Source organism: Macaca nemestrina, chromosome 11 (assembly GCF_043159975.1).
Source record: "Macaca nemestrina isolate mMacNem1 chromosome 11, mMacNem.hap1, whole genome shotgun sequence".
NCBI classification, from domain to species: Eukaryota; Metazoa; Chordata; class Mammalia; order Primates; family Cercopithecidae; genus Macaca; species Macaca nemestrina.
The window spans coordinates 79,390,347-79,403,746 of record NC_092135.1 but is presented as its reverse complement, the minus strand read 5'-3'; the positions used below and the strand labels follow the sequence as shown (position 1 = coordinate 79,403,746).

At 34.5% G+C, this 13,400-nt stretch overlaps 1 protein-coding gene across 1 annotated transcript in view; it reads right to left on the bottom strand.

Annotated features, from left to right (window-relative positions):
• The window catches only part of LOC105499538 (integrin subunit alpha 4), an 80,425-nt gene that overhangs the window by 45,936 nt on the left and 21,089 nt on the right, over positions 1-13,400 (bottom strand). Inside the window, exons 6-10 of the mRNA XM_011772137.3 lie at positions 12,113-12,242; positions 10,707-10,792; positions 9,963-10,025; positions 9,734-9,871; positions 6,395-6,506 (exon numbers count right to left, since the gene is read on the bottom strand). Coding sequence (XP_011770439.2) covers positions 6,395-6,506; positions 9,734-9,871; positions 9,963-10,025; positions 10,707-10,792; positions 12,113-12,242 — 529 coding nt within the window. The remainder of the gene's footprint in view (positions 1-6,394; positions 6,507-9,733; positions 9,872-9,962; positions 10,026-10,706; positions 10,793-12,112; positions 12,243-13,400) is intronic.

Genomic DNA, 13,400 nt, shown 5'->3' with positions numbered 1-13,400 from the left:
AAAAATAAAATACGATCATCATCATATACAGGATTGCACACAATAGTTTGTACATGGAAGAAAGCAGAGTGGAAGCATCTGAGAGGCAATCTAACAAAATGATTAGGGCATGGGCTCTACAGACAGACCACTGGGGTCTGATCCAAGCTCTGCCACTGGGCACTGCCATGCTAGGCTGGGTCCATTTCTTAATCTGTGTTTCAATTCTCTCACTTATATAATGGGATCATAATAAAAAACACTCTCAGCATAAAAGGATATAACTTCTGTAAAGTGCTTAGAGCAGTGCCTCGCATGTAATAACTTCTCATAATCTATGAATATTTTGATCATAAGAATTTTTACTTTGGGAGCCCAGACTTACCTTATTTGCAAAATGACTCTTAACTTAATTCCTATTCCAATGAAAATGATTAAGATATCTGTTAGAGATATCTGCACACACATACACACAGGATTTCAGAAAAAGGATTTGTTCTGTAAAATAATGATTATATCACCTTTCTGTATATAATTATGTCAGACTATGATACCAAGGGAAAAAAAAGATCTGATCAACTAACATAAGAAAACCTGAGTAAATATATAGTACAAAGGAGAAAAATAATATTCTACAGTTGCAAGAGCATTTCATTATTTTACCAAGTATTGTCTATTTATCTACATATTTATTTATATGCAATGGCTTTTTATTACTTTAATAGAAACCTAAAGTAGTTTGTCTTCATGATATTACTTATTACCATCAAACTGAAAACCTTTTTATAAACAGTGGTAATTTTTGGCTACTATTTCAATGAAGATAAACATATCTTTGATGTATAACTCCATGCTAAACAATGTAAAATTGTAAAAATGCAAAAGCTTTTCTAGTTTCAGTTAAAAAGAAATGGTAGACACCTATATTTACTTTGTTTATACATACTAAGGCTAGCCTCTTTTGACTTGTATGAAGTTTTTCAAACTTTCATATGCAAACATGCCCATTCATTTATTCATTCATTGGACAGCTAGTGAGCACCTATTATATTCCAGGCATTTGCCAGGAGCTGGCAAAACAGGGCAGTACCACAGAAGGAAACTCATTGTTTAGTGGGGAGGAATGGCAAGTAAGAATAGACTAATAACATAGCATGTGAGGAGGAAGTGGTGGAAATTAGGGAAGGCTTTTCATAGAAGATGATGCCCAAGATAAGATTAAAGTATCCATAGGTCATAGCCAAGTGAAGAAAAGGGGAAATGCAATTTAGAGATAGGGAAAAGCCTGTGCAAGGGCAGGGAAGCAACAGGCGGCATGGCACATGTGAAGAATGGCAACTCATTTGGAATAACTGGAGTCAGATTTGTGCAGAATATATACATACAGGAACAGAGGAGCAAGAATTGGAAGGAAGAGAAAGAGAGGAGGAGGAAAAGAGGGACGTGAAAAGAAGGAGTGGAGAAAAGTATCTTATAGCCATTGAATGGAAGACAGCAATTTCTTTAATCAGGGCTGGGTTTATACTTCCACCACTGTGGTTAAAGCTGTAGAATTTGCTATACATTGATTCTTAACACATGAAAAAAATAACAAGCCTTGTTCGTGAAGTGGTAATATGTAATTCTTACAGTATCTGTTATTAGCAAGAGTGATCTAGATTAAGGCAAATATTTAGGAAAAATACTGATGAGCCTTTTCAGCCAAAATATTTAAAAGGTCCAAATAAATTTTTTTCCATACAGAGGACACTTCAATCTTTGGCTATCACATATATAGATTCAAACTCTTACTTCCTGGATTACACCTGGATCTGTTATATAATAAAGTTCTAGCTATCATTATTCAAATGAGAAAGATACATTTTGAAATATATATAAATGTTTTCCAAGCCTATGCAACTTAATTTGGGACACAATATACAGAACACAGGTATTTAACGATTGCTTTTACTTCTTATCTGAACATTTTCATTCTTTTAATATAAATCAAAATTATTAGCATTAGTGTCGGCCAACACTTATGTTTACAATGTAGGTACTGTGATATGGGCTTCCTGCACATTTACCCAAGTAACTCTCACAACCACCATATTAAATAAATAATCTGACTCCAATTTTACAGATGAGGAAACTGAGGCACAGGGTATAACCTGCTCAAGGTGACAGAGCCAGGATGTCATGGAGCTGGGATTTAAACCCTGCAGCCTGGCTCCAGAGCCTGTGCTATTGCCATGCTCTATGAACTCATTAACAACAGAGGTCATACCCCCAAATTTCCCTTCCTAATACTGATTCCTGTTCTGTGTCAAAGAGGTTCTCTCTCTCTCTCTCTCTCTCTCTCTCTCTCTCTCTCTCTCTCTCTCTCTCACACACACACACACACACACACACACACACACACACACACACGAATACTATTCAGCCATTAAAAAAAAGGAAATCATGTATTCTGCAGCAACAGGGATGGAACTGGTGGGGGGTGTCATTATCTTAAGTGAAACTAGCCAGGCACAGAAAGTAAAATAACACATGCTCTTAACTCATAAATCAGTGCTTTAAAAATGTGTTCACATGGATGTATAAAGTAGAATGATAGACAATGAAGACTCAGAAAGGAAAGGGGTTGTGGGGGGTGGATGATGAGAAATTACTTAATGGGTAAAAATGTATGTTATTTGGATGATGGATACCCACAAGCTCTGACTTGATCACTATGTAATCGATACATGTAACAAAATGGCACTTGTACTCTATAAACAAATAAAACAGAAGTGCTCACTTAATGATTTGATGATATATCAATATTTCAGGTGCACACAAAGTAATAGTACAGCTTGTAATTTACAATTGTAGAACTTATGGTTCTGCTCTAAAAATATTCAAACATATTGTCTAAAAGTCAGATAATAAGGCTCAAGGTGAAAAAAGAAACTAAACCGATAAATAGCGGTCTTGTCAAGTCTATTTTACATATGAAATAAAAAATGCTATCTGCTGTTGGTCATGTCAGATATATTAGTCTGACCAATTTTTTCATGCTTTTGAGGAGTTTTACACTAAACTTTTGCCAAATCAATTGGTCATCTTTTTAGAAAATGGCTTGTGTTGCTTTTCTAAGGACACAGGAAATAGAGTCTGATTTTTTTTTTCCGTTTGAGAACAACTGAAAAGTGATATGACAAATGCCAAGATAACTTAGGTTTTGCTACACAAAGTACCACAAAGATTTGCATAATAAAGACATTAAGTGTGATTTGCATCCAATATTGGAGTCTCTTTCTACATAATCCTACACTTCTTGCCATGAACACAATGTATCTTTACCCATTCACTCCAGAAAAATAAAATAAGACAAGATGGGGCAAAGTAATAAAGAAACACATAAAGAAAAAGAACTTGTAAATTCCTGCTGTCTCATGCAGGCAGACATGGTGGAATAGGACACACTCACCCTGTTTCCACATCAGCAATGGTCTTGCTAATATCTAAAATATAGAAAATGCCTACTTATGGGCAAAATAGAAGATAAAATTAGAACTGGAGGACCGGGGGCACGGTGGCTCATGCCTGTAATCCCAGCACTTTGGGAGGCCAAGGCGGGCGGATCACGAGGTCAGGAGGTCGAGACTATTCTGGTTAACACAGGGAAACTCTGTCTCTACTAAAAACACAAAAAAATTAACCAGCAGGCATGGTGGCAGGTGCCTGTAGTCCCAGCTACTCGGGAGGCTGAGGGAGGAGAATGGCGTGAACCCAGAAGGCAGAGTTGCAGTGAGGCAAGATCACACCACTGCACTCCAGCCTGGGCGACAAGAGCAAGACTCTGGTTCAAAAAAATGAAAAAAAAAAAAAAAAGAACTGGACCAAGTAGAAAAAGATATATGGCATTATAAACACTCACTGAAGTGTTAATGTAGCCACTAAATGTAAATATGCTGTGAATTATAAAAGGCATTATAAATAGCACAAAAATATGCAGAAATACTTTAAAAAATCATTTGCATAATAACCTTCCAGATATAAAGGTATTACCTTTAGGAGTGGAGTGCTGAGGGTTTTTAGCGAAACAAGAGTTATGTGAAGCCCAGGGTCTCCTATACAAACTAAGAGACTGCACTGTCCCCTGAAAGTCCCCTCCGAAGTCTTCTTCCTAAGTCTCATTGACAGAATACTCTCTGTCTGTCCTTCACATCACTAGAAAATTACTTGAGCTTTTCCCAGGTACTAGAGTAATTCTAATAAGGGAATTTGCCTATTGCTCATGACAGTTTTACAGCTCTAACTATAACGATAATGATAATTCAAATTTGTCATTGACATTTTGATGCCACAAAAATAATTTCTATGTGTACATACATATATTTTTCACATTCAAAAGGGTAATAGTGGTCTTCCTTAAATGTGCCAATTAAAACAAGACAGAAAAATCATAAACAAAGTGTTTTACTAAACAGTGATTTTGTGTTTTTAAAAGAAAGAATTGGGTTGTCTATACAACACACATGACATATCAAAATGCATAAACATGGTTTTATCCGCAGGTCTTTATTAGGTAGAACCCTTAAATTTGCCACTAAATAAGGCTTATGTTTTCAAGTATTACTTTTATTTTCTACTTGATTGTAGAACTATAAAAAAGGGTGCCACTATTTTCTTCATTTTCATTTATTATGGTACATAGTCTGTACCTGATATGGTACATCTGACCCAAAATAAATGTTCAATAAATATCACAGAATTGCTGGTTACTTATGAGATGTAACATCAAACATAATAAAATTTTTTGTTTTTAATCAAATCAGACTTTTAATAAAGATAATAAAATAACAGTTTCTTATTGCTGTACATTAAAACTGCACACTTCTGAATGGAGAGATCAGTTATCAGTGAGTTGCTTTTCTATGACACTGGATGGCTGCATAGGAGCAGTGCTGACCTGAATGTATACAAACTCTCAAGGGATGTGAACTCAATGTGATGAGTGACGGCAGCAATGGCCAATACAGGAGTGCAAACCAGGTGTCCTGCCCCCTTTCTAGGAAGGGCATAAAACAAGACATGATCCCTCTTACAGCTCCAATTAAACAAAATACCCACAACACCTTCCCTCACCCCTGTCCAGGATGAGGTTATTTGTGAAAATGAGCTAGTGCCCAACCTGGGGTTCTGGTAGGGTAAGGGAAGTAGGGGGAAGCTAGTGATGGGTGGGGTACAGAGAGGCTCTCCTCCATACATGTTTTATTAAAATATTATGTGTAATCATAATAACCAAAAGTATATACATATATTTTTTCTCTTTCAGTTTTAAAATAGTAAACAAAAAATCCAGAACAGTAATACTTGTATAACATAGTTACACTATTTTACGTTTAAGGAGGTTCCCTGGAAGCATGTATTCAATAACTGACTTTTCGTGTAGAATAACGCATTTTATATATTTAAAGTAGATTCTGGTATCTAGGCACAAGAAGACATTAAGAAGATGAGAATTTATAGTACCCCATCACTTTAATCTCTGAGAAAGCTGTAGCCTAAAATTACCGAATACTAATTGCCAATGGCCTTATCAAGAAGACAATTATGAACCCTAAAAATAAGTATCAAATACTTATGTGCTGAACTCCAGGAAATTGCACACTCTCTTCTTAAACCTATTCATCATTTCATGCACAATTCTAACAGACTCAGTTACTTATCACTTAGAACTAGATTGATAAAAGCAAATTTTTAATAGAGAATGCTAGTAGATGCAGGGATTTCAACAACAGGACTGACATCCATGGCGATATGCACAGTTACCACACTACCATCTATTCAGGTAGTGAAAAACTTCAATATCAGTGGGTAAACAGCCACTGTCCCCAGGCTTCCCAGTGGCCTGTGCTGAATCTCTTCTCGAATTCCCCAGATCCTCCCATAACATGGCTATAGGGAATGCCTGGCAGAGGGTTTCCAGAACCCTGCTCCAGCTCTGCAGCCAGCCTCTGTTGGGTTTGGTCAGTGTCTTTATTGTACTGATAGTTAAATACCATGGTCCAATGAGTCTATGATACACATTTCCTGCCCATATTTTATTATTTCTGAAATCAGGGTCTTCCTTAACATGAAAAAATAGTGGGCATTAACAGCTTAATAGGCAGCTTTTAGGGACACATAAATAACAATGCAGTTTCTAATCAATGGTGCCTTAGAATCACTGAAATAAAGTATTTTGAATATCATCCATTATTAACAGTGGTAAAGATCAATGGGTGACAAACTGAGAAGTCATACATAACACTAAAGAAAAAACTTAGCATGCCATTCTGGCTCCATTTTCTATAGGAAGGTAAACAACACAAAACTTTAATCATATTTTCTTCCATAAACCATTTTAAAAGCAGAAATCAAGCACCAAATTGATAATTTTAATTACCTTCAAAGCCATCATTGTCAATGTCACCAAGATTAACTATACATTCGCCAAATCTTGCAGCATATTTGTCACTTCCAACGAGGTTTGTTTCCATTTCATTCATTACTGCTCCCTAGATAGAAAGGGGGAGAAACGGTATCATTATAACACTCCCTGACAACTTTACACAATTTACTGTTGTAATTGGATATGGATTTTTTCTAATGCGTCAAACAAGTTGGACAAACTACAGACTGAGCTTTAGTACACACATCTCAGTTCAATTCAATAAATATTTATTGAGTCTGTCAACACATAATAGTATGATTAGAGCTCGGAGGACATAAAAAATTGTCAAACTCATGATCTCTAGCTTTGAAAATCCAATAAATCATTTTGATAATTCAATTTAGCAAATATTTATTGAGCTTCTACTAAAGACAACACACTGTGCAAAGAGTGAAAAGGTGAAAGGGGGCAAGGAAGTGTGTGTATAAAACACATTCCCTTTCTTCAATAAGCCCACAGTTACAGGGAGGGCTTAGCCCAAGCATACAAATGACTGAGAAGCAGAAACTGCTTTACCATATCAAGAAGCAAAAATAAATAAATAAAAAATCTAATTATAACAGAAGAGACTTCATAAAGGAGATGGCATGCCAGGTGGCTATTGAAGGATAAGCGTAATTTTGATACACAGAGAAAACCAGCAGCAAAACAAATTCCAAAGAATTTGGCTCTAATGAATGGCATGTATAATGAATGAGACAAAAATGTCAGATTGCAGTCTTATAGTGTGGCATCTTGATTGTCAAGGAAAATTTACTCTTAATTTAGGGAACAACAGGAAACACTGAAGGTTTCTGAGTTGAGGAGTGACATGCTTGAAGTTGGTCTTTGGAACCAGCAGCAGTGGAGCATAGATTAGTCAATGGATAACTAGGAAGGAGGAAGATGAGTTACTACAATAAGACATTCAATAATGTAATAATTAGCTGTTACAATTACAGCTATCAGTTCTCTTCAGAAACTTTGATCATGTCAGTCCTTTGTATTAAAAAGAGAAAAGGCCATATCCTTTCTTCTTCTCAAATCTACTTGGCACTCCTTAAGCATATACACGTTCTTTCCTTGTCAAGTGTCTTCATTTGTGAATTTTCCAAAAGAAAAATTCTGATTTTTGTCTTTCTCAAACACTACTTCCTCTGTAAAAGCTTCTTGACCCAAAGGGAATCACTTCTTCCACTTCGTATATACTTACAATGTGCCATGTATCACGTCGTAGTCAATTGTTTACTCCTATTGGTGTCTTCACAAGATCCTGAAGTCCTGGGGACAGCTCTATGATTATTACCTCTTTTTATAGTCCTGGTTACATTTCAGATACTCACTAAATGTCATTTATTTTATTTTAAATGAACTAAGATGACTGGGAATCATCTTTATAATCACTTGACGCTGAAGCAGTGAATGATTCAAAGAAGTCAGGGAAAAAACAGCTTGGCTCCTGGGCAAATGTCTAAATTAAAGAGCAGAAGGGTGAAAAGGCTCCAGGGAGAACAGACAAGGTACAGACTTAAGACAGTGCAATGGCTCTGAAGTTCTGGAAGGAGAGTTTCAATAGGAAGAGGTGATCACTATTCTTCAAGTATTCCCTAGTCACAGAGAGTGGTGACTGAGAGTTCACTGGGAACCCCTGAGAGCTATTTTAGTACAAGTAGGTAGAAGCCAGAGTCACTCAAGTATCATTCTTTCTTGAGTTCATTCAAAAACAATTTCACCTACTTGTCTAGGACTCTTTCAAGCCCTGATGAAACAGCGGTAAACAAGACACAATATCTCTCCACATGGCATCTATACTACAGAAGAACAGACAACAGCAAATCGAATCAATGTAAATAAATGCCACTTAGTGGTTAGCGCCATTTCAGAGGGTTGAGAAATTAGAGGTTAAATGAAACAAAGGAAGACTATATCAGAGGATTTAAAAGCTGAAATCACTTATTAAATTAATTCAAGTGTTTAATAAGAGTAGTGCCTCGAGGTAGGCATGATGGAAGAACAGGAGGGTAGCCAAGTGGGTAGAAGGGTTTATCTGTTTTTTCTTTTTTTTTTTCTTAATGAGATTAAGATTGCAATGGGGGAAAATTATTCTATGTTGCTTTACTTTAGGTATACATGTGGATGTTTAGTTGTAAAGAGGAAGATAAGAGAAATCTGCAGCACGAGGATGTAGCCAGTACAAAGACCACTATTTTTGGAAATGGAAATGTGAAATCTATGGAAGAAAATTATCTGATATCACTATTAATGAGATTTAATGGTCACTGTGTAGATAATTTGCTTTTACTATTAAATGTAGGTTAAATACAGTCTAGGAAATTCCAAAGCTTAAATAACTTCCCTGCTCTGTATTTTAAACTTTGAGAATCTTCCATTTATAAGACTAGATGTTTTCTTTCTTAAATTGTAGAGTTTAGTCTGATGCTTAATATAAGAACTTGCTAAATGCTCTGAAACCATTGACTGAACATAGTTACAAATACTTTCTTGAAACAGAGTCCACTTTGTTGAATCCTGACTGAAAAATGCTGTGCCATTCGAAATGAACTGGTCTTCTCACAAGCCCACTCTTGTTTTCAAATCAAAGGAACAGGCCAAGAAGATCTCATTAAGACTCCATAAATTTTTTGTTTTGACCTCATGTCAAGAATCTAGGCTGGCAAGATAAGGCCAGAAAGTCTTTGAATTATCAAGTGGTCAGTTTCTACCACAATAATTTAAAATTGAATTATAGTCAGTAATTACCTATGTATACAATTAATATATCCACTGTGGAATAAACTGTGCCAATTTTATATTCTTATCAAGAGCATAATATATATGAATTATGAAAATTAATGTTTTAACAAAACACATCTTGTTTCTAATTGTTTTCAAATTAAGAAATTGAAAATACTTAATTATTCATCTTCTAGTCCTAGTAATGTTTTATAATTTATATAAGGACCCTAACCAGAACTATTAAGAAATCTATATTTTGAAGGAGGTATAAAAATTATTCTTTCAAATTAGATTAGTATCAACATAAAACTGAAAGAAATTTCAGCTACCAGAGTGAACACACACAAGCTGTGAACAGAGAAACTCCCTAACAACCTATTTCATAGATTGTTCTAGAATATCAAAATGAGATACTTTCCCATTCATCTGCATATTCCATTTCATTTTTACAGCATCAGTACAGTATTAGAATTTTAACTTTTGTCAATAAAAAAAACCTGAAAATAATCTCAGATCTCTGGAATAAGACCAATTTCAGTTTTGATCATAATTCCATAAATGGACACTTGGACATACCGAGCCGGAGTTGATGTACACAAACACTCTTCCTTCCTCTCTGATGGTGCTCTGCATGGGCGCTCCCACGAGCAGATCTGAGAAGCCATCTGCGTTAAGGTCCACAGCACAGACAGAAGCTCCAAAGTACGATCCAAGCTGTCCCAAAACAAACCAGATCCACTCATTGAGAAAAAAGCAGGGTTACTGGCAAGAGCCCACAGAGATACTAAAGGTGGAGACATATTACCTTTTTACCTTTCATTTCATGTAAGATACTTAGTTCTTTTTCATCAATGCTGAATATATATGCCTGTAATTGGGGAAATAATTACAAAAGTTTTTATGAATACCATATATATTTTAAAACCCCACTCATTTCTGTTTGATCGAAACATGAATTTTTACAACTTGCAGTTAATTGCTCAAATATAAAAATAAATCCTTTTAAGAGTGACACAAAAGGGTTTGGGATCCACTGTTACATTAATATGCCTTACTTGCAAAAGTATTTTCTCAGGAAGTATTTTATTGATCCTATAGAGGGGACACAGGAAGTGTTGTTTGCCTCACTTTTCAAAAGTAAGACTCAGAAAAGCTGAGTGACCAATGTTCACATAGCAACATAGCAAAAACTAAAACCAGAAATAGTATTTCCTTCTTTCTAGTCTTACCACAAAATATATAGTTGCCTCAACTTCTTTTCAGCTGTGAAACTGTTCACCATATACTCCCTGGACATTTTTAGATAGTTCTATCTTATAATTTTCTTAAAGGAAACAAAGTCTCATTTGACTTTTGTAATTTTTCAGAAAGTGTTTTGCTAAATTTCTTCTAAAACCATAATATCTTTCACCAGTTCCACTAAATGTAATAACCTGTTCATCATTTCTAATCTTTCTTTCCTTACGTATGCAGTTTCTCCTTTAATATCTTATTCATGCAATGTATTTGAACCTTTGTGAAGAAATAAATATAAAAATGTAATTCTTACTTTACCAATCTGCTCGTGTTGAGGAGCTCCTCCAACTACTTCAGTAGTATGCTGACTCCGAAAATGACCAGCTCCAACTGAATATCCTTTAAGGGAGAAAGTATGAGAGTCCTGGGTAAAGTACATCATATGGTAATATGGGTAAAATAGATCATAAAATTAAGTGATACCCAATTCAAAATGACTACATTAAGCAGTTAAGAATATTTAGCATAGAGATACTCAAAATCAGTCATTCATTATGTTTTATGCAATTTTGATATATGTTACAAAACTGCAATCATATGGTTTGTATTTCCAAGTCCTAGGAAATTGAAAATAGCATCTTTACATCTGGTGCAGTATAATCAGTTTCTAGGATTACAACAGACATATTTTAGAGTATATTAAATATAACATCTTAATTGGGAAATGAAAACTTTAAACCTTAAATAAAAATCCTGCAAAAGTTCAGCTTCTTTTGCCACCAAATCTTTCTTTTGTGATGACTTTTTGATGACAAAAGGTGATTTTATGTAATAAAAGGCATATCAACTTATATTTCTTGAACTATTTCTAAGAATCCTTTAATCATAAACAAGAAAACATTGAATTGTAACAAATTCTTCTACTTGAAATTTCTTCTGTTTGAATGGAAAGAAAGTGCTTGTTTTATAATTATTTCTGAGTGTAAGATGCTCACATTTGACACACATACAGTTTAAACAAACATGGATTTTCTGAAAATCTATAGGAAAAGCATTTGTTTTCTTGTAATGGACATTAATGCAAGAAAACGTTGCATTTCTGTTGAAATACAGATGATAAAATATCCTGCTATTGACTTATGAGATGATAGTGAGGAGAAGGAAGATGATAAAAATAGTTAAGCTCTGGGAAATATTCTAAGAACTTATGAGGTGAAGGTCAATGAGCCGTTTGTAGACCCATATGCTTCACGGAGCCCCTCATCTGGAATGTGGTGGACAGTACCACTGGCTTTAAGTTGGTCCTTAAGGAAACTATACTTACACAGATGTTTAAATGAGTTAATTCACGTAAAGTTCTCACAAAAAGTTCCTGAGATATGGGAGGCACTCAACAGAAACAACCTGTATAATCGGTTGACTACATAAAGATACAAACTTACTAGTGTTTCCTAAAGTGAACTACAAAGAGTAAACTAAACTAGGAGTTCTATTAAGAATTATATATTGATTATTTTAGTCACATGTGTAAATGTAAAATATTAAGTTAACTAAAGTTTCATAAATCCTATACTTAAGAGACAGTTTCTTAACTGCCTAATTATTACTGTAATTATACTAGCCACTTACATCTTTGGAAAATATATTTTCCTTATTTATAATTATAGTACTAGTATTTGTAAGGTAGAGATCATTTAAGTTTGTCCATTTTTATAGTACCTAAATAACTTCCAAATTTTACTTGATTTTGTCTGTCTAAAAAAGCCTTGTATTTATTTGTAGTTATATTGTAGACAAAGAGAGAGCCAGTCCAATAAGATGATCCTGGGGCTCCCATCACAATTAAATCCTGTAGGGAAAAAAAAAAAAAACTATTATTATTTAAAGTTTAAGCTCACCACCCCAAACCTCCTCCAGATACACAATAGATAGTGAAGAGAACATATTTTTATAATAACAAATTCCTGAAGTAGGAATATTCTGTGAAGTTAAAACATACAAAAAAAAAAAAAAAAAGGCCAGAGACTTTGGCTAGTGGATTTCTACCTAAAAGTGAAATCTCAGAGAAGAAACTCTGAAATTCTCATTTAACGCATTTATCAGTGGATTTCAAAAGTTGAAGGGAGAAGTACTGAACTCTAGGGTAAGCTTTTGGGAGACAGGCAATATGGTTCCTATTAAAATCATATGTGGGTAATTCATGAGTGCTAATTACAGAGATGATCATGTGTTGCCAAAGAATAAAAAGTGGACTTAATTTATTTCAATTTGCAAAGAACCACTAATTTTTCTAATAATGTTAGCTTAGGGGAAAAAAGTCCAGTGGAATATGGGGCACATTTTGTTATACATAGGAATTTAGGAGGAGAAGATTGGAATGACCATGCCCTTGTCCGGTGTAGTATGAAAACTCTCAGCAATTAAATCTCTTTAGCATATTTCTATATTCCTAAACAATCCTAAACTTTAAAAAAGTCAACTTAAACTGAATAAAGCATTTTCTTTGTAAGCATTTTAAGCATTTTAATATAACTGTTAATATTTGCAGACACTGTCAACCCCAAACTTGATATAGCCTGATCTTCATGGACTCAAAAAACATTCCTGAATCCACAGTGTGTTTTTAAGAAAAACTGAGAGATTTGGGGTTGAGTACAACTGTGCCCTTTCATACGTATCCTAGAATGTTAAAAAGAGAGTAAAAAATCTTGGGAATATTATCTATCTGATTTAAGGGGATATTAAGTTCTTAAATTTCCCAATTATAATAATTTTAATGAAAAATATAGACTAATATGCTTTCTTTGCCCTGCAACTAGAAATTTAAAATAACACACTTGGGTTATTTTCAATACCTAAGTTAACAAGATAATTAACTGTAGCTACTTTTTTCATTAAATTATTGAAAAAATATTCTTCACTATAGATTTTAGTTCATCTTATGTAGCATAGCCATCTAAATATTGATATTTTATTGAAATATATGTGGAATTTTTGAGTGGCAAAA